At 32.7% G+C, this 27,688-nt stretch overlaps 1 protein-coding gene across 14 annotated transcripts in view; it reads left to right on the forward strand.

Annotated features, from left to right (window-relative positions):
• The first annotated feature begins 3,577 nt into the window (after positions 1-3,577).
• LOC105210691 (heterogeneous nuclear ribonucleoprotein L) overlaps positions 3,578-27,688 on the forward strand; it is a 216,598-nt gene continuing 192,487 nt past the window's right edge. For 10 of the 14 annotated variants that reach the window (XM_029039341.2, XM_011181792.3, XM_011181793.3 and 7 more), the window contains exons 1-2: positions 22,334-22,494; positions 23,343-24,096. In XM_029039341.2, the coding sequence (XP_028895174.1) occupies positions 23,956-24,096 (141 nt within the window). In that variant the 5' untranslated portion in view covers positions 22,334-22,494; positions 23,343-23,955. Of the gene's footprint in view, positions 3,723-7,436; positions 8,963-16,153; positions 16,727-22,332; positions 22,495-23,342; positions 24,097-27,688 lie in introns of those variants that run through there. The other 4 variants (XM_029039344.2, XM_029039342.2, XM_029039343.2 and 1 more) reach the window with 4 other exon arrangements.

Raw genomic sequence — 27,688 nt, forward strand, 5'->3', positions numbered from 1 at the left:
TTAAAGTCGCATACATCTTGTAGAGGCAAGATAATGATTTGAACTGCGCTTGCGTTTGTTTAGCGGTGCGTTTTAGGAATCAAAGAGAGACGGAGACTTAAATAAACAGTTTTACACTGGTTACAAAAGTAGATATGTTTCAATAATATTTTATTTCAAACAATCATAATTGTGTATAATTACAGTACTGAACAAAAGTATATGGACAAGTTAAAAAATTAAAGAAAGATTTAAATAAACGCTAATAAACATTGAATGAGTTATAAAAAAGGTAATTTAAAATTATTTGAATTTTTGTCTATAAAAAACAGTTTCTATACAGTACAGTACAATAAGTATATATACAATACAGTAGTTTTCTGAAATAACGAACACATTAATTGTCAGGCATGTTCGCTATATCGAATTTTTCGTTAATTCGAGTACTCACTTAGAGGTATTTTTATCAATAAAAATGAGTTATATATCCGTAAATTGCAGTTTAATAAATTGTTTTATTAATTATTTGTTAAAAAACGAAAAACCATAACAAAACAATTCAAATCCATTAAATTCTTCCAAAATGGACCAATTCTGACACATATACATACTTCTATTTCGTGCTGATCAATAATTTTAAGCTTTTTTATAAAATTCACCATTTTTTCAATTTGCACATTTTTTAATTTTTAATTCTGGTTCGATGTTATTTGATTTTTTTTCTTCCTATATGCCTTCTTCATTTTGTTCGTTAAACCGAGTATTTACAAATCACCGATGTTCGTTATTTACGGTACTCAATGTAACAAATTTGCTTGTTCGTTATAAGCGGTTTTCGTTAAAACGAAATTTCGTTATTTCGGAAAACTACTGTAATTAATAAGACACCAATTGAACTATAAGTCGAGGTTAGCAATGGGATTTGAGTAGTTTTACTTATAAGTCATTAAATTAAATTAAATTTTATTTTAGTGTTGACGACGAATAATACTTTATATGTATTATATATAAGAGTTGAGACATACAATTGTCTTTTCTACTTTATTATTACAACGTTTATTATAATCTAATTTTTTATTTATTAATATATAATTGACGGCAAAATGAAAGTTAAAATTCCTTTTGAAAATAAAAAAAAATTAAATATATAAAAGCTTACACTATATTTATTACAGTTTGTTTTGCATCACTTGCAATTTTTTAAATGGCAATTTGCAATGTTTGTCCATAAAAAATGATTGATTATTGATGGTTGAAAAAATTATTTTAATATTAACAGTTTGTAGTAAGTGCTAGGCCCGATTTTCGATATATGAGTGGGTGTAGAGGTCTAATTAAAATATTAGTGTACAGAATAACACCAAGATATTTTACAGCATCATCCCAAGGAACAGTGATATTGCTCAGTATATGTACAACGCAGCTCTGGGGCAAGTAACATGCCTTTTCTACTGAAAAAAAATAGCATGTGTTTTTTGGAGGTTTCTATGAATCTTACATTTAGAAAAATAGTTAACCAATGTGTTAAGAGCTGATTGTAAATTAGTAATGATATCTACCGAAATTATTCGGAAAGTTATATTGTTTCACTTTGTAAAGGAGCCCATCATGCCACCCTGAATCAAAAGCAGCTTTGATGTCCATTAGTACCATGCCTGTAGATTGGTTCCATGAGAAATTGCTTTTTTTTGACATTTCTTATTCTAACCAGGGCATGAAAAGTATTATGCTCATTTCTAAAAGCGAACTGTTGGTTTGGGAGAAGACTATTGTTTTCAATGAAAGCTGCTAATTTTTCTTTTATCACCTTTTCCAGTATTTTACTAATTGAAGAGAGTAAACTTATGGGACGGTAAGAATATGGGTCGTTCATAAGTCATGAAATGAAAAATAATTTAACGTAATATACTATAGAGTCAACATAAGTAATTTTTAATTTAATTTTTTTTTTTACATTTTGAGAAATAAATAAAGAATTTTGATTAAAATTGAGTTTTTTATTAAAGTTGTATACAATTTTTTAATTTTTTACATGATATAATCAACCGGCAATCTGTATTTTGTTGTTATAACCTGTTGTAGGAACCATAATCGGAAATTGTGATTGTCGGCTCGATTGTTATCTAGTTTCATAAGAGAGAAGTCTTTGACTTTTGATACGAGCTATGTTTTTGTACGTTTAGACCCATTTATTAGTAAAACTTTTTGAATACTTTGTATTATATTTTTAATGAGGTTGTAATGGATTTTATTAAAATTATTAAATATTTTATACAAACTTTATAAAATGAATTAAAATTACAACAAAAAAAAAATACTGATATATAATAAAATTTAATTGCGATATTGGTTTGAACTAATTTTCCAAGTGTATAATAATTGCAAAAAATACTCAACGATCTCCATAACGCGAACACTTGAACTGACAATAGCGTTTAGAAGCCAAATTTCATACAAATTTCCTTCCCTAACTCTAATTTCTATAACTTGAAGTTCTCCATAACTCGAACTCTTGAAGTGGCAATAGAAGGCAACTTTCATACAAATTTCGTTCCATAAATCGAACTTTTCGATCAAAATTTAAAATTTTACTATCGAGGCAGAATTTTAAAAGAGTCCCTCTATATCGTACGGAGGCGAACAAAAAGCATAGTATTACACTTATGGATTGCATAAATCATCTAACAAAGGCATAGGATATAGACGTCAAGACCCAAACAATAGCAAAATGCAACAAACAAAATTACAGAAAACATCTTTTAACGTATGTCCATAAAAAGTTTAGCGAAGTAAACAAATAAAACAGTGCATAAATCTATATTTTACAGCTTTTTGAAAATTTATATGTTTCAATGAAAATTCTATAACTCGAAGTCTTTCTAACTTGTAGTTTTTTTGTGGATTATGGTGATTCAAGTTAGAAAAGTTCCACTGTATTATTAACTTTAAGTAATCAAAAAAAAAATCATGTATAATATAATAAAGAATCAAAATATATATTTTATAATTTGTTCTTCTTGTCACCCCACATGGCGCCCTTGGGCCCTTTAATTTTATAAATACACCCCTGTACTCACACTTGCTTGTTGCCTTATTGTCGTGGGCGCGCTCATCACTTCACACATGCACGTACACTTGTTCGCTTGCCGCAAACCACAATTCAGCCGGAGCGCGTTCGCTCTCTGAATTGCTTGCGCTCGCTCTCTCACGTGCCGCTCTGCTCTTTGCCAACAAAACTCCGGCTGAGCGTATGTTGGCTTGTGCCTTATGAAACGTCATGAATTTACCGTTCACTCGGCCACGCTTGCTCAGCCCTACACAACATCAGAGTACAAACATACACACACACACGCATGTGTAGATATATTCGCCGTAAAGTGTCAGCAAAAACAAAAAAGCCAAAAAGCAAGCAAACCAAGCAAAACGCTAGCCAAAACACTCGCGTACTCGCAACTCGGCAGTCAGTCACAATTGGACGACAGTGTACATTGTAATTAGTTTTCGTGGAAGTCAACCTGCAGCGGCGCGTTTCGTCTACCATTGCGAACAGAAGCGCTTACTGCATTTGTTAAACTGAAAATTAAAAATAAAACAACAACAAAAAGTAGTGAATAATATAAAAAAACATTTGTGCTGTCAAACAAAGTGTCTTTGAAGGCGGCGCATTACAATTTGTTGGTGGAAAATAAGAAGCATAAGCAAACACTTGTAGGCCGGCATATCTGGACGGGCTTTTCAGTGAGGTATGCGAGTTTTTCTTTGTGAAATTTATGTATTTAGTGTAGTTGTAACTGCATGAACACCAAATTTTGTGATGCATTTATTACAACAACAACAACAACATCAAAAACATTAAACAGCTCCGAAATTGTGTTGCAATATTTGTTGTTGCTGTTTTTCATTTTTGCAACGCTTGAAAATTGTAATTCGTTTGTTTTGTTGTTCGGTACTCGTTTGTTGTTTGTGATTTTGCTACATACATACACATAGTTGTCGTTGTCATTGCCTCGCGCTCTCTCACACTTTTCCCCTCTATATTGCCCTGATTGCTCTGTTGTCTGCCGAGCACAGCCAGAGACATCGCTGCTCAAACACTCACACTTACAGGCATACACGTGTGGCCCATCCACCAGCACACCTCCTTAATTGCACAGCAGCGCGTTAGCGTCGTCGCTCTCTTTGTTGCAATGCATGCGCGCGGCGAATTCATCTTAGTTCTTCGCTCAGCAGTTACATGCATATGTATGTATGTTTGTATTTATGTATATGTTTGTAAGCTGTGTGCTGTCTGTTTGTGTACTGCCATCCGACAGCTCAGCGCTCGCAAGCGTATTACATACAGCTGCGGTACTTCGGCTGCAATTCCTCGTCTACTTACACGAAAAGCCGCGTTTCGCTGTTGTTGCTATTATTTTTGTTGTTATCATTGTTATTGTTGGCGCTGCTGCTGCTGCATGTTGTACGCGATGCGCCTTTACTTCACAAGCATTATTTGTGTGCGTGCGTGTGTTTGTTGTTCGTCGTGAGTAGACGTGTTGCTGCGGCAACAACTGAACTCGCTCGCTCACTTCTCCACCGCTATGGATACAATTTTCAATTGTCGGCAAGGCAAAAACAATTACAATCGGCTGTGTTGTACTCGCCAACAGTATATAAAGTGTATGTGCCTCCCCCAGCCCGGCTATAGGTAATTGCACTGTGGTGCAATTTGAGATGAAAAGTGGTGAAAAAATATTTAGCAAGAAATGTGTATGAAAAAAGTAAAAATATTAAATTTTTGTGGAATTTTTAATGAAAAATAAATAAATAAATATTTAATATTTTCTATAAACAAAGAAATTATCATAAATTAAAATCGATAATACATATGTATTTCAAAGCGGACGATTTCATAATTTTAAAACTATAAAGACTTTCTGAGTTATTTTTTAAATGAAAATCTTCTAATTTTTCATAGTTAAAAAATTGTAACTTTGTAAATATAAATTATAATTAACTAATAAATACAGTAGTTTTCAGAAATAACGAATATTCGTTTTAACGAAAAGCGCTTATAACGAACAAGCAAATTTGTTACATTGACTACCTTAAATAACGAACATCGGTGATTTATAAATACTCGGTTTAACGAACAACATGAAGAAAACATATGAAGAAAGAGAAAAACATCAAATAACATCGAACCAGAATTAAAAATAAAACTTGAAAAAAATTCAAAAGAAATGTGCAAATTGAAAAAAATGTGGAATTATTTAAAATGGCTTAAATAAATCGTAAATATTTTTGTATTGAATTTATTGAATAAAAAACTTTAAGAAAACGTAAAGATGGACGGTGGTTGAAGAGTTCAGTGCGACCAAGTAAAGCCATTTCGATTTCAGTGCTGCCAGTTTGTATGAAAATTTGGAAAGTTTGTTCGATTGGCTTGTCTATAGCAGTTAGCCAATCGATGACAGCTAATATGTTCGTTATTTCGGAAAACTACTATAATTATAAATCAAAATTATAATTATACAATCTAAATTTTCCATAAACAATATTCTAAGAATAATTTAAACATGTTTTTTAAAATATACAGGAAAATATAGTTCCTATCTTGATGTGTTCGACGCTCCAACAATATTTCTCCTGGAATGTTATCCTCTGAAAACACCAATTCAACTTAGCATGTAAAATAAAAACAAAAAACATTTCGGTTTCTAATAAGATTCTAAACGCATCCAATTGGAAACTAAAACTCTGTATTAGTACCTACAAGGCTTAGTGCACGATATGATGCTTTAACCTTAGAGTAATTCTTTTAAATTAAAATGTGAAAGTTAAACTTTTTGTTTAAAATTTTGAAAATTGAAAATTTTCAAATGATCTAATTTTTAGGAAGTAATAGCCAATACAGGCTAAAACCACGACTATTCAACACAAATTGTTATATTTGTTTTTGAAAAGTTTCACAAGAGCCACTATGTATCCATTGAACACTTTTTTCAACACAAAAAGAAGTGAATAAGTTTGTTCAAGGAGATTTTGCTATCTGTCACTATTTACAACTTTAACTTTGAGTGCTTTGCCTCAACAGTCTAAAACCACAACTATTCAACACAAATTCTAATACATTTTACAATCTTTATTAAAAATTATTAATTATTTATTGCAATTTTTGTCATTGTTATAAATTTGTCTGTACACATTTAGTGTACATTTTATATAAAAAGAGAATTACAACTTAATTTAAACTTTATTTACGTATTGAAATGCCGGATTACTACCATTTCTATGTGGTTAATTAATATATTTCAAATAATTATAAATGCTTATTTCATCATTATGAAAGCCATTTTTATTAGGGTTACAGTGATAAAACTCGTATAAATATCTGCATCTTGCTCAAATATACGAATTTTTCTCGTTAATAAGTAAATTTTATAGAAGAAACAAAAATAATTTTTTATATAAATATACAGTGGAATTTCTCTAACTCGAATCACCATAATCCACAAAAAACCTTCGAGTTAGTGCGACTTCGAGTTATAGAATATTCATTTTTTGAATAAGCTGTAAAATGTAGGTTTATACCCAGCTTTATTTGTTTACTTCGCATAAAGTTTTATGTACATACGTTAAAACATGTATTCTGTAATTTTTTTGTTGTCATTTGCAATTGGTTAGCTCTTGACATCTGTATCCTATGCCGTTGTTACATGATTTTTGCATTCCAAAAATGTAAAATAATAGTTTTTGTTCGCCTCCATAGGGAATCGATATATAGGGAATCTTTTAAAATTTTGCCTTGATAGTAAAATTTTAAGTGTAATACAACAATCACACTGCCCTGGTCGAAAAGTTCGATTTATGGAAGGAAATTTGTATGAAGTTTGACTTCTATTGCCAATTCAAGAGTTCGAGTTATGGAGGGAAATTTGTATGAAATTCGATTTCTAAAAGCTATTGCCAGTTCAAAAGTTCGAGTTATGGAGATCTTCGAGTTATGGATGTTCCACTGTATTTTCTTGTGATATTTTTACGAACAAATTCGAATGACTTCAAATACAATTTTTATCACAATTATTGTGTAAGTTTGTATGCTAATCTATTTTAAATGTACGAATATACCAATAAAAGAAAATACTTTTATGTATTACAGCTGAAAAAACCAACATGAAGCATAATTTCATATTAGATATTAAAAAAATATTTAAATAATTATAACATTTCATAAATAGTTATTTTAATGTATAAAGTATATATCAAAATTAAATGTACGCTAAAATATATTTAACACCAAAATTGTGCACCTGCCACACACTGTGCGCAGCCCCAACACCGTCTTCGCTGCTTACTACTGGCTACTGCCTCCGTGCGCCGTTTTGGCGTACAACGTTCGGGCGGCAGCGCTGCGCTGCGCCTGCTACATCGTGTTGGCGAAATGAATTTTCTCTTTTTCACATTTGGGGCCAATTTTTTAGTACGAATTGTACTTTGAAGCGAATCGGAGGTGCTGAGCGGGTCTAAAATACCAAAACCTACTACATACCGATCGACCGGAGCAACAAAAAAATATTGACAAATAATCACTTCATTTTTGTGTGCTGTAAAGTTGTAAAATTGTGAAATTGTAATTGCAGAAAGCATTAAAAGAAAATCAATTCGCAGAGCGGCAAGCAATTAAATTTGTGTGCGCGAAAGCAAAGAAATTCTGCATTTTGTGGGGAAAAAGTGGCGTTAGCCGAAGTCAAGCAGCTAAGTAAAAAGCAAGTGCAACAACAAGTGCGTGCAGCAAAGTCATTTTGAGTTGTAGAAGCAGCAGAAAAAGTAAAAATCTGAAAAATAAAATTGCAATAAAATTCCTAGTAAAGCGCTGCAAGCTGGAGAATAAAAAAGCTGCAAACCTCGAAGTTTATGAAGACAGCAAAAACACCACCAAACACTTGAAACCACCACTAACAGCAGGAAGAAACAATTTACAACAAATAACAATAATAACAACAACTAGCAACAGTGTAGAGACACATACATATATACTCTTAAGTAGATACACATAGTTAAACACACATACATATATATTTATGTATATACACAATTGTATATACAACAGAGCGACTAACAAAAAAACTTTAAAACTCTATAAAAAATAATTAAAGAAATCTAAAAACACTCACAGCCATACACACATGCATACAGACAAAAACACACAAAACATTTGTAAAAAGCAAACCCAGAAAAACTAGCTGAGCAGCAATAACAATAACAACAACACACACATACACGCCAAAAAGTGCAGTAAGAAAGCGGAAAATTTTTGTGCAAAGTTGAGAAAATTTGCGAAAGTTCGAAAATATCGAAAAGTTGTGTGAATCCAAAGTCAAAATCGTGAAAATTTTGCAAAAAAATTTTAAAAATTCCTACGAAAAGTGTGTGTTTGTATGCATTGAAGCGTGTGAAATTCTTATCAAAAAGCCAGCAGCATCAATTACAACAACAAAATTCTAAAATAAAATTTCCGCCTCCTCAGCCCCCCGCTCCAACACAGTAGTACGTCGGTTAATGTGTGTGTATTTGTGTTAGCTCGCTTACTTCGTACATACTCGTACGTGAATGTGTGTCTCTAAGCCGAAGTTGGCAAATAATCGTGTTTGTGTTTGTAACGCCGAAAGCGAAAACTAAACTAAAAAACAAAAACAAAAAGAATTGGAAAATTGCATGAGAAGCTGTGCAGCGCACCTGCAGTCATCGTTGAAGTCTTCAAACTTGAAGTTGCGTTTTTGTTCGAGCTCGAAAGTCGAGCGCTTTAGTGCAATTGTTGTTTATGCATATGTGCGCCAAACACGCTAATCAATCAGCTACAGCTAAGAAAATATACATAAATTAAAAACTGTCTAAACGAGCGTCCGTCGGTAAAGTGAAAGTGCAAGAACGTAAAATTGCAGCAGCTAGCCAACAGCCAAGTGGAGCAGCGACGACAGTTGAGGAAGCCGCGCTTTGTACGGTAATTGAATTATAACACTTTAACTACTTCACTTGCAGCTACCATGTGTAGCGCTAACATGACTATATACATATGTATGTATGTATGTGGACTTGTATTTAGTTTCATACATAGATGTGCTAACTAGTGGTCAGGTTGTTACTTTATTGCGTACAGGAAATTATTAAAAAATTGATAAAATTAAAAATGTGTGACCAGTGACTTAAATATATAAAAATTATTTTAAAAATATATAATAAAAAAATAATAATAATACTAAATTAATAAATATTTAAAAATAAAAATATACAAATATGACAGTGTAATATCACAAATTAAAATTAATTATTAAAGTTAAAAAAATAATTATATACCTAATTTAAATTTAAATATAATATATACTAATTTTAATGAAAAAGTATATGTTATTTTTAAATAATGAACTCAACATTGTGTTGTAAAAAACTAAAATAATTTAAATAATAACTAAATACATTTCATTCAAAAAATACCAATAATATTTAATCAAAAAGAAATGTTAGTGTCACAATTATAAAGTATATTTCCCTGCACATTGGAATAAATTAAGAAGAGTGTTGTTCTTGCAGTGATAGAAAATATAAAAGAACAAATAAATAAATAAATAATAATGCAGATGAGAAAGAAAACAATATTTATTTAATTCTTCAATAAACTTTAGCAAAACTATTTAAATAAATGTAGAGACAATCGATTTTTTATTTACTTAAAAAAATATAATAAACATAGCGAGTATAAAAAATACTAATTTAATAAATTTAGGTAATTTATAAATAAGAACATTATAAAGAAAAAATGTAAATCAAGTAGTATAAAAAAGCAACAACAGGAAAATATAGATTAAAAACCATACTTTTTCTAATAAAAAGTTTTATAAAATAAAATGAATACAAAAGTATTGAGTATATTTAATTTGACAAAATTAAAAAAATGCATGATCTACGAGTTAAAAAAAATAATATACATTTAATGTAATATTAAAAACAAATATTAAATGAAATATATTTATAGATGAAATATAAATAACACTTTAAAATTTTAAAATTATGCATACAAAATACATCAAAAATTGTTAAAATGAATGGTAATAACTAACTTCATATAAATGCTAAATCGTTAATATATATGTATATATGTTTTAATTAAAATTATGAAACGTATAATAAAAAGTAATACTATTTATATAAAAATAAAACTAATTAATGTAGTCACAGGTCAATATTCAAAGCAAAAAAAAAAAATATATATATATATATGCATAAGAATATATATATATATATAAGAAAACAAGTAAGGAAGGGCTAAGTTCGGGTGTAACCGAACATTTTATACTCTCGCAATTTATTTATTTAACTTTATTTATATTATATAATACACAATTTGATCCACATATTCGTCATATATATTGTATAAAGTCCATTGAAAGTTGGTAACCATAATATTAAGTTAGAAGCACCGAGGTCCTCGTGTTCGATATATGGGACCTTAAAAACCTATGGTCCGATTTCGGCGATTTTTAGAGTGGGACTGCCACACTATAAACATAGTATTTGTGCAAAGTTCTGCACCGATATCTTCACTAGTGCTTACTTTATATATTGTAAAGTAAACGATTCAGATCGTCTTCAAAGTTCATAGTGCAATCCAAGGTAGATTAGATTAGATTATATTGTGAGGATTGCACCGCGACCTAAGGTCTATTGTGCCCTCTCCAGTTATCACAGCACCCCCTCCAACCCCGTCACGTTAAGAAATCTTAACAGTGTTGCAGGGCTGATGCATGCGATACTTCCTCTTTGGGGATAAAGAGCCCCAATTCACTGTCCCCTCTCATCCGCGATCGCCGGGCAGTCAAGGAGTAGGTGCACTGGGGTCTCCGCCTCTAAATCACAAAATCGGCAAAGGTCCGACGAGTGTATTCCCATTTTGTGCAGATGGCACCGTAGTCTGCAGTGGCTGGTATATAGTGCCACCAATTGTCTCAGCTTGTTCCTGGGGAGCGCAATCCAAGTTACAGCTTGCACACACGGACGGACAGACAGACATTCGGATTTGAACTCCACTCTTCACCCTAATCACTTTGGTATATACATATAACCCTATATCTAACTCGTTCAGTTTTGGGTGTTACAAACAACCGTTATGTGAACAAAACTATAATACTCTCTTTAGCAACTTTGTTGCGAGAGTATAATAAGTGAATGCAATAAAGCATAATAATCGATTTAAAAAAATATATGATAAGTTAAAAAAAGAAAGAAGGAAGCCAAATTACAAAATCACAAGACAGGAACGGACCGTAGGTTCATTATCGAGTTCTTAATCAAGTCTATAATTAAATCAAACAAAGTCAATAACATAAACTGCCTTTTTAAGATTCTTTTTATTTATTGTTGTTGTTGTAAAACGTTCTCAATTACGTGTGAGGAAAAAATGAAGTAATATAAACGAAATAAAGACATTTGCTAAAACTATATCCTTACCTAAAAATTTAAATTTACGTAGACTAGTTGATAACATAGATTTTTAACGTTTTAAAAAGCATATGTACATTATAAATGTTCTTCGGTGAATATAAATATTGGAAGGAGATTTAGTTTTCTAAATCTTTCAGTACCATTCATGTATTTTTGTTTAGTGTAATACTTAGGAAATTATATCTCTGGTTTGAAAGAAAAAACATATTCTTGCACATACAGTAGAACTTCCCTAACTCGAATCATTATAATCCTAAAAAAAAATTAGAGTTAGAGGGACTTCAAGTTATAGAAATTTTCAATAAAATAAAATATAGGTTTTTACATAATTTTATTTATTTACTCCGCATAATGTTTTATGTACTTACGTTAAAACATGCATTCTGTAATTTTGTTTGTCGCAGTTTGCTACTGTTTGTTTCTTGACGTTTGTACCCCATGCCTTTGTTACATGATTTATGCAATCCATAAGTGCAATATCATATTTTTTGTTCGCCTCTATACGATATAAAGGAACTCTTTAAAAAGTATTATTTTGTATTATGCACTGGTCGAAAAGTTTGATTTATGAAACGAAATTTGTATGAAATTTGACCTCTTTTGCCAGTTCAAGAGTTCGAGTTATGAAGATCTTCGAGTTAAAGAAGTTTGAGTTATAAAAGGAAATTTGTATGAAATTTGACTTCTATTGCTAATTTAAGAGTTCGAGTTATGAAGATCTTCGAGTTATAGAAGTTCGAGTTATGGAAGTTCTTCTGTATATAGAAAATTCTAAAATGGAATCTTTAATATTTAAAAATTACGAAATTTTAATTCTTATCGTTTTCCAACTAAAAGTTCGAGTAGTTTTCTTCTATATAACACTTCAATATTTTTCTTTGCATGGTTTTGTTCTATAAAATTGCTTACAGCATAAACCTTTAACTGTTACAAACCACCCACCATGCAGAAGAAAAATAAATTATTTTACAACCCTCTCAAGTACAATACAATTTCTTTACAGTTTTACTCTATTTTACTATATAAAATGTAGGTATGTGTGTATATATACACATATTTATGACATAAAAGCATCCCTGCTGTTCTGCAACCTAAACGCACAGACTTTCTAAATCCTATTCTTTTTGTCACTGTCATTGATTGTTAGAGGACGAAGGTTAAATAAAATGTTTACAGACAAGCTTTTATGTTCTTACAATACTGATTTTTATATAACTTTAAATTTCATGTGTTATATAACATATTTACTGGCTTGGGTTGAGGAAAAAGTAATGAATATTTAGCTTATAAGAATATATTTTCGAGGCTTTAAATATTTATTATATTTCAATTTAATAGAAAAAATAATTCCCGATCGAACAAAAATTCGTAAAAATTTAAATACTAGTCACTTCCTTTGAAATATATTTTTTTAAATTGTTATTATTATTATTTTTTCAACGAGAACATTTTTATTTAATTCTTTAAAACACAGTTAAATCACACCATTTTCAATTTAATTAAAAAAAAAAAATTTACAATCACCTTCACCACAACCCTCTATTCCACATCCTTTACTGGCCACTTTAACCTTTAATCCCATTTTCACCCAGCTCTAAAGCTTCTCCGCTTGCGTCCTGTACAAAGCTATCATATACACCAATATACTAACTATATATACATCTGTGTAACTATAAAATACACTTTAGAGCATAGCAAAAAAAAAAAAAATCAACCAAACTCTCCACTCGTCCCACCGGCTGTGGCTGTTTGGAAAAACTAGTTTTTCTATTATTTACAGTCGCGAATATAATTGTTGTCGAACCAGTCTTCTTGCCGTCGGCGCACGGTGTAATGACCAAATGTCTCATCTGAGTACACATTTACATACTTTTAGTTGTAAAGCGGCATATTCAGAGTAATAATGGCCGTCTGAAGGCAGGGAAATAAACTTTGCCATTTTATTGCAATTTAACCAGCTTCTGGTCGTTAAAAGAAGCACGTGAATATATGTATATTTTTTTATTACACTGAACTTGATTTTAGATTCAACTAAATTTATAGAGAAGTGAAAATTGCGGGGTCTAGTGGAGTGTGCATTAGTTTCAAGACTTCTATTAAGAGGAATTGTTAGAAGAACCAATAAAAAACGGTCTATACCAGATTTATTAAGGTTGCTTCAGCGACGAATTTAAGGTATATTAGAGTTAGAACTTATTGGAATTGTATCAAGAGGTAGAACCAGCAATCTCGCTTTTGAACGGCTAAATGAAGTTGTTTCACATTTGTTTAGACCATCTACTAAACCTTCCTCAGAACTTTATCACATTTGGATTCAAATCTTACTGACGATAAAATAAAACCCTTGCGCACAATTTCCAGCAGTCCAACTACTTTCCAGAAGTCTTAGAGAACTAGACTACAAATCTTCAATCCCCTTTTGAAGACAGGAACGAATCAAACAAAGGTTCATTATTGATGTCCTTATTATGTTTATAACTAAATCAAAGAATGCCTACAACGGTAAAAATCTTTCCATTAACATACATTTTCCTTTTAAGATTCTTTTGATTTATTGTTGTTGTAGCGGCTTAAAACATTCCCCAAATAATTCTAAGGGATGCTGTCGAAATGACAATCCTTGACCAGTTAAAAATCCTAGTCCGTTTAGGTTTCGTAGGCCCGACAGACGTGGGAACGACTTTTATACTGTCTTTCATAACCGTTTTTAGCAGATATTGCTTAGAATAGTCTCATTTTCGTATACATTTAGTTTCTTCATTGATTGTTACGGTTTCAGTAAAACCTAACGACGATGGAAAGTCTTCGTATCGACTTCGGCGTTTCTAGCTCTTTGATGTTGTTGTAGCGACCTAAACCTTCCATAATTCTAAGGAATGCTGTCGATTTGGCAGTCTTTGGAGGGATAGGAATTCGACTTATTGAACCGTCTTTTGTGGGAACCGTTTCTAGCTCATTAGAGCCCTGTTGCTTGGAAGTGTGTTCTCCGGTACCACCAAAACCGTAATACTAAATGATCGAAATAACGACCAAATATTGAGTCTATTTAGAGCTGTATTTCTGGCGAAAAATTCATCTTGTTGTGAATTATTTTTGCGGGTTAAAAGGTGACTGATTGACTTCTCGATTCTGTCACGAGTACTTTTGAATTAAGTTTAGGTCAAATCCTAGGGAGTGAGAAACTCTGAAAAAGTAGACAGCTTGTTTTCTAATCATCCGGCAATATCAGGGCGAGACCGAGTATTCATAGTAAGGTTTCCGAAGACTGAGAACAGTAGGTTCTTATTTTGAAGCCCAACTTAAAGTATCTATTACTTTCCATTAGAGTAGCGGTCAATGCTGACTAATATTGTCAAACATTAGGTTAGAAAATTAGATAATCCTGATTTCATTAGCCACAATAAGTTCAAATACACATAAGGGTTAAATTTTTTCAATGCATTGCAAGCAGCGGAAAAGCCATATTTACCTTCTCAGCATTTCACCACTTTTTGAAACAAGAAATCAAAGCTGCGTCGTATAAATTAATTAACCCTCGCATAATCAGTTATGTCAACGTCAACGTCGCACCACAGGCTGCAGTTTGATAAACGCGTTTGCAAAAGAATTTAACAAAACCCAAAAAAGAATGCTAAATTTTACACAACACTCGGTGCTTAGCAAAAGGCGGCGCGCTCTCGTGTTAAGGCACTCACTTTGTGTTCGTGTTCCCTTAGCGTTGTTCCAACGAAGTTACACGAGTACTCTCCGAATCAAATATCATGTGGAAGGGGTAACAACGCAGCAAGCTGCGGAAGAAAGCAAACAGTAAGTGCAGAAAGGAAGCGACGAAAAGCGACGTAGGTGGAAGCGGAAAACGATGATTTGTAGGAAGTATGCTAGTGTGGTAAGCGCCGCTATCGGCGAAAAGGTGAAAGAGGAGGTGATGAAGAGAGGTTTTGTGAGGCGAGCGAAGCAATGCTTACGTATGTGAGTGTGCGCTGTATTCGCTTCTGCCGATAAGCGCGCTTCGGCAGTTTGAGTTGCTGCGGGGAGTCAAATTGCCTGCGTGTGCATATATGTATAATTGCCCAAACAACCCAAAAAGCCACCCTCTTGCGCTGCCTGCCTGCTGCTTGCTGCTTGTTGACAATTTTCATATCAGGAACGTTGCTGATTGCAACCCTAAAAAGTATTTGCTCGGCTTCAACATGGAAAAGCTCTCCCACGCACTACTGATTACCTTCGTGTGTCCTTCTGTCACATCATATCGGTAGTGATAACGGTAGTTGCTGCTTGTGCGCTCTCACTGCAACTTAACTCCCATAACAACGACATTTCGCTCTGTCGCTGTAAACTCGCTACTCGCTTACGCGCTCTTCTCTTCGTACCCTTAAGCCTACAGACACACTTGCCGCGCGCAACGTTGCATTTGAGGGTGGTTTTGTTGCCGCGGCTAACTCCGCTTTGCGCTGCTCGCTGACTGTTGTTGTTACTGCCTTAACTGCGCATGTTCCACCTGCACAACAACAACAGTAACAACAAGCTTAGCAGTTTGTAAGCTTACAGCGTTCGTTAACACTGCTGTTGACAGCGCTGTCGGCGTCGACTGCGCTTGTTTTTTGTTTTTTTTTTTGCACTTTTCGCTTGGCTCGACAGGCTGTGCATTTCGGAACAGCGGAGACCACCGTCCAGAAAAGTGCCAGCAACGTCGTCAAGCAGACGTAATAATTGTCGAGCAGCAAATTCGGTACACGCCAAAAAATTCTTCATCATCATCGGTACAACTAATAAGAGTTCTACAAATTTTAGAGCGAAAAGCAAATACGGAAAAAGTGCAAAAAGTAAATCAGAAAAAATAAAATTAAAAAAACGAAAAACAGTAACGTGCAAAAGCATACGTGCGATTGAAGAGGTTAGTAAAACAAAGCGTTGCGTGGTCAGTTGCTTTTTGTCAACAACAAAAAAAATTACATTAAACGTGTGCAAATAATCATTACCCAGCGGAAAGTACGAAATTTGAGCCAATAAATAAAAAAAATAAAATTCAAAAAAATCAAAAAATCAACGTCAGCTCAGCAGGCCTTGAAAGTTTTGTCGCTTGTCTAAAACTGAAATTGAATTCAATTTGAATTACAGCAAAATATAACCAAAAAAGATAAAAAAATAAGTTGAACGCTTGCAGTTTTCACTCCACAAAAAAAGCTGTTCAGTTTTCGCACAAAAGCCAACGACGTACATCAACAGTCAGTGAATACGCCAAAACACAATTTTCGCTGCAAACAACACAGTGAGTAGATATTTAGCGTTCAGCAGTCGAACTGCTTTAAAAAACAAAATCCAGCAGGAAAATTTTCTTAAATTCATTTTGTGTGTGTTAACTTGCGGCCGCAAAGCGTCTGTGGCATGCCCCCTTAAACACGGTGTGGAGAGCGAAAAGTGGTTGTTTGCAAAGCAAGTAATGAAAGTAGAAGAACTGCAGGAACATTTTTGTGATTTTCTATGCTTGTTTCTGAGTGTGTGTGTATAGCTCCCTTTTTGTTTGGCAAGGCGATACAATTTGTTGGAAGAGAGAGGAAAAGCGTGGAAAATCGCATATAGATAGCAAACAAGTTGCAAATATTAATTAAAATGCTATAATATAGTGCAATTTACTAAAGCTATTGAAACGGAGTGAAGGAAAGGAAATGGCGAAAAATGCCGAAAATGTCAGAAAAGAAATGTTGCCAGTTGGCGAAAAATAAAGAAAATTTGTTATTAAATTTAAAAATAAATTACAAAAGGATAATTTTAAAAGAATATAAATATACTAAATTATTGAAATTGTATTAATAAAATATAAAATAAAAATAGTAAAATAAATAAGAAATAGTTAAAGTAAAAATATATAAAAATAAAAAGTAGAAAGCAAAAAAAAAAACTCATATTAAATATATAAAAAAATGCATAACAAAAAATTAATATAAAAATAAATAATAATAAAATATTAAAAAGGAAATAATAATAAAAAAATATTATATAACAAAAAATGAATCTGATAAGTATTAAAAATTCATTTCTTTATTTTATTTTTAACAATCGGTAAATAATTCTTAAAAATTACAGGATATGTTTTTGTATTTCTCAGAATAAAAAACTAGAAACCTTTTCTATAAAAACGAAAAAAATATTGAGCAAACATTAAAAAAAATTATAATAAAAAGTATTTAATATAAAAATTTAAAAAAGGTTTTAATACAATAATCAGTTTTTGTTTTTTATTATAATACAAAAATAATATAAAAATATAAATTACTCTACATTTTGGAGCATGATTCAAAACAAAAAAATGCAATAACATAGTTATCAAAAATAAAAAGAAAATGTATAATAATATCAAAACTCAAAAATAAATAACAAACAATACAAACTCCTGAAAAAAGAAAAATCAAAAATAATATATACTCTTGGTTAAAAATAATAAAATAAACTTTCCATTTAGCATTTATCAACTGAGACAAATATTATAACTAGTGTATCAATATTTCTTTAAAAACGACACAAAATTACTATTAACATATCATAAATAACATTTATTTATTTATAACAAAACAATGTTTTTCGAATTTGAAAAATTTAATAAGTTTTGTAAATCACTTATCAATGACCAAATCCTCAAATTCCTTCTAATTTTAAGTATTATTAACGATGAATTTCGGAATAAACTTTTAATGCAAAAATGTTGTTAACTATTAACATTAAATTGTGATACGAAGCAAGTGTTAAAAAATATTTTGAAATAATATTAATTAAATAAAAGGTTTTTACAACAAAGTAATGCCGAAATTGAAATATTCTGCAATATAACAAACTTCAAATTTGAATTTTTTGTTGCAGTTTTTTCCAATAAAAATGAATATAAAAATATTTAATATTATATATTGGTTTAATTTATATTTTTTTTAAGTTCTATGCTCAGACAATATTTCCAACAACCAATTAAAATTTTTCTCAAATAACATTCATATAAATCTAATGTATTACAATTTTTTAAAAGAAGATTGTGTATGAATAACACTAAAAGTTATGATAACGATGAAATATTTTCAATAACAATAACTGTAAACTAAAATATAGTAATACAAGTTTGAAGTCTAAATAATCATACAGTGTGGTTTGGAATAATCATACATTTCGAAAATAAAAAAATAAATATTGTCTTTAAAAATGTATTTAGTCTGAGTCTAGAAATATTTATTTATTTTATAATTAATTTCACCATTGCTCGACTTATAAAACAATCTTTTGTACATTACATAAAAAAGGTGCAAAATAAATTCTAAAAATAATTTAATTTTAATTAATATATATGTAAATTAATATTAATATAATAGTACAATTTTATGAAGAGTTACGGACTTCTTAAATGTATTACGAAAATGTGTTATTGCTTTTACGTTGAATTTTTTGTAAATTTTAATATTTGAATTATAATCATTGTTATCATGAATTATAACGTAAAATTTAGGTCATTCATTATTTAACATTTTTTTCTTAAAATCTTCTATTAATAGAAAATCTTTCACGCTTTAACTTTGCTAAAAAATTAATTAACACAAAAATAATTATATATAATTTGAGCACAATAATTTACTTTTTTTTATTTTAAACTACTTATAGCGTTTATTTTACCGTTATCCATATTCTATCATATCGATATTTATAACAAGTAAGGAAGGGCTAAGTTCGGGTGTAACCGAACATTTTATACTCTCGCAATTTATTTATTTAACTTTATTTATATTATATAATACACAATTTGACCCACATATTCGTCATATATATTGTATAAAGTCCATTGAAAGTTGGAAACCATAATATTATGTTAGAAGCACCGAGGTCCTCATATTCGATACATGGGGCCTTGAAAACCTATGGTCCGATTTCATCGATTTTTAGATATGGGGTGCCACGCTATAAATACAGTATTTGTGCAAAGTTTTGCACCGATATCTTCACTAGTGCTTACTATATATATTGTAAAGTAAACGATTCAGATCATCTTCTAAGTTCTGGTATATAGGAAGTAAGCGTGGTTGTGAAGCGATTTGGCCAATTATTGGGAGGTAAGGAAACTATTACAAACCAAGTTTCATTGAAATCGGTCGAGTAGTTCCTGAGATATGGTTTTTGACCCATAAGTGGGCGACGCCACGCCCATTTTCCATTTTGTACAAAAATCTGAGTGCAGCTTTCATCTGCCATTTCTTATGTGAAATTTAGTGTTTCTGACGTTTTTCCTTAGTGAGTTAACCCACTTTTAGTAATTTTCAACCTAACTTTTGTATGGGAGGTGGGCGTGGTTATGATCCGATTTCTTTCATTTTTGGACTGTATTAGGAAGTGGCTAAAAAAACGACTGCAGAAAGTTTGGTTTATATAGCTCTATTGGTTTGCGAGATATATACAAAAAACCTATTTGGGGGCGGGGCCACGCCCACTTCCCCAAAAAGATTACATTCAAATATGCCTCTTCATAGTGCGATCCTGCATACCAAATTTTATTTCCATAGCTTTATTTATGGCTTAGTTATGGCCCTTTATGTGTTTTCGGTTTTCGCCATTTTGTAGGCGTGGCTGTGGTCCGATTTTGCTCATTTTCGAAAGCAACCTTCCTGTGGTGCCAAGAAATAAGTGTGCCAAGTTTCATCAGGATATCTTAATATATCTTAATTTTTACTCAAGTTACAGCTTGCACAGACGGACGGACGGACGGACAGACAGACATTCGGATTTAAACTCCACTCTTCACCCTGACCACTTTGGTATATATAACCCTATTTCTAACTCGTTAAGTTTTTGGTGTTACAAACAACCGTTATGTGAACAAAACTATAATACTCTCTTTAGCAACATTTGTTGCGAGAGTATAAAAACGGTTTGTTTCTTAACTACGTTTCGCAGGCCGCAACACCTCTTCTACTTTCACGCACACACTCTATTCTTTATTCGCACGTAGGGCTGTCTCAACTGCCCAAAAAAGGTCTTCGAAAACCCTTTGCTACACAACCTCTTATAGAAAAAAGCCTCCCAGCAATCATTCATTTAAGCTCGAGTTACATTACAAAACTTCATCATGCATGCAAGTCCTCAAGCCATCAATGTTGTTGAATTAACCCACAAACATATAAACTGTTATCCAGTATTCCTCAAATACTCTTCAGTTCTTTTTGCCTTCCTATAGATAGATATATGTACTTATGTATTATGTTGTCTATGCATTTGGTAACAACACCCACACTCTTTTTATACTCCATTCTTTACATGAAATCCACAAACTATCCATCATCCATCAATCCTCTCTATGCATTCTCCTTCGTTTCTAATCACTTTTCTGTTGCTTGTTTGTCTCGCTATTCGCGCTGATTTCACTACCCCCAAGCCATGATGCACCGCTCTATCGACGAAGCCCAATTACACCCACTTTTGCTTGCTTTCAATTCGAAATGCTTTCACCTCTTCTCGCACCTCAACTACCCGTTAATAACTGTGCTTTTCTCTCCCCTTTCTTGCCACTCTTGCTTATTATTTGCTTTGTAGCATTTCCATCATTTTCCGCCTATCTGAAGTTATTACTTTTTTACTAGTTTATTTATTTTAGTGCGTTGTATCCCCCTTTTTATGTTGTAAGCCCCGCATGTCTTGTGTACCACCCCGCGCATCATTGAAGGGTGGTTTCTGTGTCTGCTTCGGTTTGTTGTTTTCACCACCCTCCCTCCAACTGTTAATATTTGGTGTACCTCTCTTGTGCATTTTCATCGCGCTTTTCGTTTTTGCCATGCTTTTGTCGTCGTCTAGGCAATGTTTTTCTTTCATTTACTTCGTAATTATCGTCTGCTTTTGCTATGTGTTCGGCCACTTGAATGTTGCCTGATTGCTTCAAAACATATATTTCATTTTGCTGTGTAGCGCTTTTCCTTTGGCTTTTCCGTGGGCGTCGTAGGTGAGTGGAAAATGCTTGTTTTTTCGTTGGGAAATTGAAGTGGATTCTCTTCAATGTTTTACCTTGAGCTGTGTAGGGAAATTCGTTGACCTGGAATACGAAATATGGGTATTTTCAGAAAGTTCGAATCCTAATGTATCTTTAAAACCAACTTAATTCAGTTTAAATCTGTTCATATTTATAAACGCTTTGGTTATATAGATACGTCAGCGCATTTTAGATGTCTCTATGAACCCATAAGTTACTAATAAAGATAACTACGTTCAAGATTTTAATGAGGTACAGACGAACGATAAAGCACGCAGAGACCCGGCCTTTGAAAGGCATATCTATCAGTTTCCTTTGTAGATAGGATTGTTTAGACTGTGGTCTCAGATTCAATCATGACTTTTATAAATTAATTACTGATCTGATGTTGCCGCGGAATACTTTTCCTGGGATATTTGTGATCTCAGCTTAAAGCTGATCATTTTTCGATGTATTTTTGATCCGTTGTTTCAAGGAGGTAAATTTTCGGAGGCGCCTTTGATTCATATTGAAACATGTGTCAGCCCTACAGATATTTTCGTTAGGATGTTGCAATGTAATCCATATTCTGGGACTCCTGTGGCTGACTGAGACTGTAGACTCCTATGGACCATACCTTTAGAAGAGACATTTTAGGTGTTACAAAGGAATTTAATTTCTGGAACCTCGTGTGATCCCAACTGGGATTTCTTTCAAACTCGGTTAAAGATCTTACTCTCTATTTAGGTCAGTCAGTTGAATTCTTTTGTACTCCTTGCGGTCACAAACTTTCCATATTTGATCTTATTCAAATAATAACCTAAAATTTTGTTGATGGAAAGACAATAAAGAACTATAACCATATTTCACTTTAATACGAAACTTTTAATATTTTAAATCTCTAGTAATCAAAAACAAAAACGTAAAAGTTTAGAAATATAAAATTAAATTTATTTTTTAATCTTAGTGACTTTAATTTTTTCGAAAACAAAATTGTCCGTTGAAAATTTTTACATTAAACAAATTACACAATTTTCTACAGAATTCAATACAAACATGTGTACTGAAAAGTGAGTTCAACAATTTAATTGTATTATTTAATTCATTTTGTTGCTTCTTTTTGTAAGAGAAGGTATTATCAGAGATTATTTCAGTGGAGTTCCTGTAATGGATGACAGCGTAATTTATGTGTTTCTATTAATATGATCGAGATCTATAGATACCGCACTAACTGCTTTTATAGATCCTGAGTTTCAGAAGATCCAAACTGTATTTATCCATGTATTGTATGTAGTCAGTTCTAGGCTCCGGCAGGGCTCTTATGCCTTAAAAATTGCAGCTTACCCCTATTATTGAGTGAGCTTCAACTAGTAATTTTTGGAATGCTTTTTGCAGTCCACTTTGTCCGTGAATTCTTGGTTCCACGATCCGCTGAAGACCACAGTTCTGCCATTTGTGTGAATGAAGTTGTTTTGGTTCGAGCAAATCTTGTAGACTATAGTTTCGGGTTGTTCTTAACTAAATTTTAGTCTATAGATATTTCTTCTTCGACGAACTTCTGGTTTGTATAGTTGCTTAAGCTTTGGGTTGGTTAACGTCTGCTCGTATTGGATTGCATAATCGAAGAATCATATTTTATAAGGTCTTAGAATATATTTGAGGCTCAGTCTATTTTCGAGTCCGTATTTATAGAGCGGGTATATGAATTGACTAATAACCGGTAATGTCCGGTTTCTCTTATACGAGACTTTATTAACGTTTTACTATTTTTTTTCAAAATTATTATTCTTAATAACAAAAGTATTAGCAGGATATGGCAATAGTAAGACATAATAAAATGTAATAAAAATATTTTTTTTCTCTCTTTCATGCTCTCTTTCTCTCTTCTTCATGGCAACGACGTACTTGCGCAAAACAGCTGATTCGAATAAGCAAACAACGGTGGCACTAGCTAACAACAGCAAGCAAACCAATACCAGATACCAACCGACCTGTTATACTAACGACAAAAGCGTACGCGACAAGCAAAAGAACCAAGTGCTGAAATTGCATGTAAAAACGTAGACAACGAAGTAGAAGACGCTCAGAAAAGCAGTTGGAATAAACCGAAGATCTCGCATATAAAAGTGGAAAATTTCGTGTGTGAAATATTTTCAGAAATTTAAAGAAAAGCAAGCGTTGCCAAAATAAGTGCACGCTGCGCCAGAAAGAAGAAAGCAAAGCCACAAAGAAGCAGAATCAGCAACGCCAGCTTCTTTATCCAGTAAAGAGTGGAAGCTCGATAGCCAAACATTTAGGCCGTCAGCCAGTGAGGATTATAAAGCTAAAGCCAATTAATCCCTTTGCTTAAGCCGCGCCGCATCTCGCGCAGCGTCTACCCTCGACAACTCTCTAGTACTTTTCGCAGTCGCGTTGTATCGCGTTCAGCAGTAGCGCTGGAATACTTTATTTCACCCCCCGGTCCAATAAACGTCGCCAAAATAATTCACCAACAAACCATCACCGACATCAACTTCGCAACGGCGACCACAATGCCATATAACGGCGCCAGCAATGGCAGCGGTGGTGGCGGCGGCGGAGGTGGTGGCGGTATAAGTGATGGACCGCAAAATAAGAAGATACGCACCGGTGTACAACAGCCGGGCGAAGCGGATGCACATCTGCATGCAAGGGTAAGTGCTAGAAAAGTATTTTATATACAAATTTAAGTGTTATAAGTAAGGAAAGAAAAGCAAAAGAAAAAATTAACGGTAAAAATTTCCAAATATTATTTTTTTGCATAATTTCTGCTTTATAATTTCATTTACTACGCATATTTCCTCTCCAAATTGTTCTATATTATTGTTGTCAACAAAAAGTTGCCGAGTTTTCACCTTATTGCCATTCTAAAATTGTCGAAATAGTTTTGCAAATGGCGTTTGTCAGCGCACAAAGATTACAAAAACAACAAACAAACTAATGACAACAACAAACATTTACCGTTTGCTATTTTCGCCGGCGTTTTTGGCGTGTTGAAGTTGTTTTTCCTGTTCCACACAACTGATAATAGCATGCCGTTGTCTGCTTTTAGGGGTTGTTAAAAATCGATTTTCAGCTGTTCGACAATTTCGTGCATACAATAAACGCTGATAGCGTTAGCGTAATGAAAAAATATTTGCTGATAATATTTTATTTGTGCGCAATAAGAATATTTTGTACTACGAAAATGCGCCTAATTGTATGCTAGTTGTTGATAAGCAGTGTTGTTGTTGCAAAAAATATTGCTGAATAATAATAGATAACAGATAACAATAGATAAGCGGCAATATACATTTGTTTGGTAGAGAATAGTGTTATTTTGCGCTAAGCGCCTAAATGTATGCTTGTATTAAAGTAAATAAGTGTCTAAAAAATTTATACAATTTGATTTTTTTAAGCATAATTCATTTGAATTTGCTGTTTAGTGAATGCGCTTAAAAGCATACAAACAATTTAAAAAATACCGTTATGTGCATTTTTTTGCATTTTCATAATTTTAAAGTTCGATAAAATCTTCGTTACAAGCTGGCAACACTGTCAAACAATTTAAAATTCGCCAACTAATGGCCACACAGCATTGTTTTTCTGTATATATGTAAGCATAAATTCGCACTCACAGCTAGCACGCCAACAAGTATGCAATGCTCTCACAACAAACATAAGCCAAATTATGCTGAGCTGTGGCGCATATGGCGAAATTCACAACGAAATACATATATATTGATGTACAAATAAGTATGTGTAGCAACATAAGTATATATTTATGACATAGCCTACTTTTAGGCGCATAACCATGCACAGCGCTTAGCGTAGTGTTACACAAATGCCTCCGGTTCAACTTAAATGCGTCGTCTAACGAGCATAATCTTTTTATATGTATATACTTACTTATCTTACACAAGCCATAGCTACAACATCTATGTAAGTCGGAGCTGGCTCTTCATTCTTTGCCCAGCACTCAAGTAGGTGCTTCGCTCTGCTCGTTAATGTCTTAGCAAATGCTCTTAATTTGACGTTTTGCCTCTTCACTGTCTGCTTCTGCGGCTGTGTGTGTAGCATACATCTAGGCTGAAAACAGACTGTTGCATACTTTTAGTTGTCGCTGTGCAATGAATATGCTTTTGCTGTTCGGGGGATGCTGTTGCTGAGTGTGTAAAACATTTTACTCGCGCAACATTTACACTCAAAATCCATCGCACTCACTCACTCATTCGGCGTGGCGCGCTCAGCACCATGCACTGTTCGTGTTGAAGAGCAATCGTTTAATTCGTGTTTCCTTTGCTTTTTTAAAACTTTTTGCTTTTTTTCTTTTGCCAAGCATACCTTTAGGCGGTGCACTTGTCGGCAGCTTGTGTGAGCGCATATCCATATCGTGTGTGCGCGCCTAACAGTATGCCATCTAATCTACACATGGGCGGTTGTTTAGTAGCCCCGCATCTTGTTGTTATGGATATGTTGTCGAAATAAAAGGCACGTATGTGAATGTGGGCAGTTTGTAGGCGTAGCGCGTGCTTTTTTGGCATTTGCACTACATACTTACACATTGGGACCATTCTTCAACACTTTCTTGTAGAATACTTGTAGGCGCTTATGGTCGTTTGTTATGCGTAGACACGCGTCAAAGGCGGCACAACGTTTTCGCCAAGGCATTTACATACATTTTAAGATGCTTAAAGGCTCGACGAGTGTGGGTGTAAGTATAAGTATCTTTTATGTGTGGTTAAAGACAGTGGATTTTCTTGTTTTCTTCTCGCCTGTCAACTAAGTCACATCCTTTTGCTTGGTTTATTATTTTCTCTTGTCACATAAATACTGACAAACATACAAAGGCAGCTCTTGTGTCTGTTTGCTGGCGATAAGCGTCCGCTCGTCCTTGCTATTATGTGGCATTTAGCGGATATTAGACTGAAGGAGTAGTCCTTGATTTTGATATTTCACTTTGCTGCTTTGTCTTCCAATACATATACTTATATAATAGCATATACATAGATACTTCTGCATTATTTGATAGTATAAATGTTTGTATCTCTTTTTCTATATGAATCCCCTATCTTTCTCGTCTTTTTTGTCATTTCTTTCTATTTGCACATTTTCTAAGTCTCTGTCATTTGTTTCCATTTTATTGCGCTTTTATACGAATTTATGTGCGTTTTTGTTGTCCTCCAGGGTATAATAACTTTTCTTTTTACGCGCCTAAAAATTCATTCAAGTCATCAATGGTTTACTCAAGAAACGTTATCTGGATTTTATCAAAGCAACGGAAGTACCACGTAATTGATTCATTATCCACACACATTTCGCTTAAGCTATTTGTAGTGATAGCCATTTATAGCCATTTTGTGTTATTGTTATGTGATAGTCGAAAATTTTCTTCTGAAATGCTTTGAAAAAATTACCATTTGGTTATAAAATTCATTTCATAAAATTCGTGATTAAATAAAGCATTTTTTATATCAAAAAAGTGTTTAGTTGCTAATTTATTCCTCAACAACTTTGTTTCCAAATTTCGCAGAATATTCGAAATTTTCGAAAACTACATTTTTAATTTAAAACATGATCAGAATGCTTTTGAAATGAATTATTGCGGTCTCATGTGGTACTAAACAGCTGAAATATATATATTCGAAATTTCGAAAACTGCATTTTTAGTTCAAAACATGGTCGAAATTCAGTTTTCAGCCAAGTTAAGCTTCCAAAACAATTTGGCGTGCTATGTGATATTAAACAACTGCAGTATTTTAAAAAGAAATTTTTATTTTCGAAAACTGCATTTTTCATCAAGTTCAATCTTTTATATCTATTTATAGTTATCGTAAAGAGCTGACATTTTTTTTTCTAGATTTTCGAAAAGTTGCGAAATTTTCAAAACCTTTTAGTCATCAAAATACAGTTTTTGACCAAGTTAATGTTTTTACAACTGATTATTGTGACCTCATGTGATCCTGACCACTGTAATACTTTGTTTCTGTATTTTCGAAAAGTTTCGAAATTTTCAAAAACTACATATTTGGCGTGAATCAAGGACAAAACTTGATATTTAGCCGTGTTGGTGCTTTTAAACAGATTATTGTGGCCTCGTGTGTTCCTAAACAGCTGAAATAATATTTTTGGAATTTTCAAAGAAATTCGAAAATTTCAAAAAATCCCAAAACCAGTTCAAGATATTGTTTTAAGCCAACTTTATGCTTTCGAAACTAATTTTTGCAATAAAAATTAATTATATCAATCTATTTAGCGTAGGTAGCA

The sequence above is a fragment of the Zeugodacus cucurbitae genome, chromosome 6 (assembly GCF_028554725.1).
Source record: "Zeugodacus cucurbitae isolate PBARC_wt_2022May chromosome 6, idZeuCucr1.2, whole genome shotgun sequence".
In the NCBI taxonomy this organism is placed as follows: domain Eukaryota; kingdom Metazoa; phylum Arthropoda; class Insecta; order Diptera; family Tephritidae; genus Zeugodacus; species Zeugodacus cucurbitae.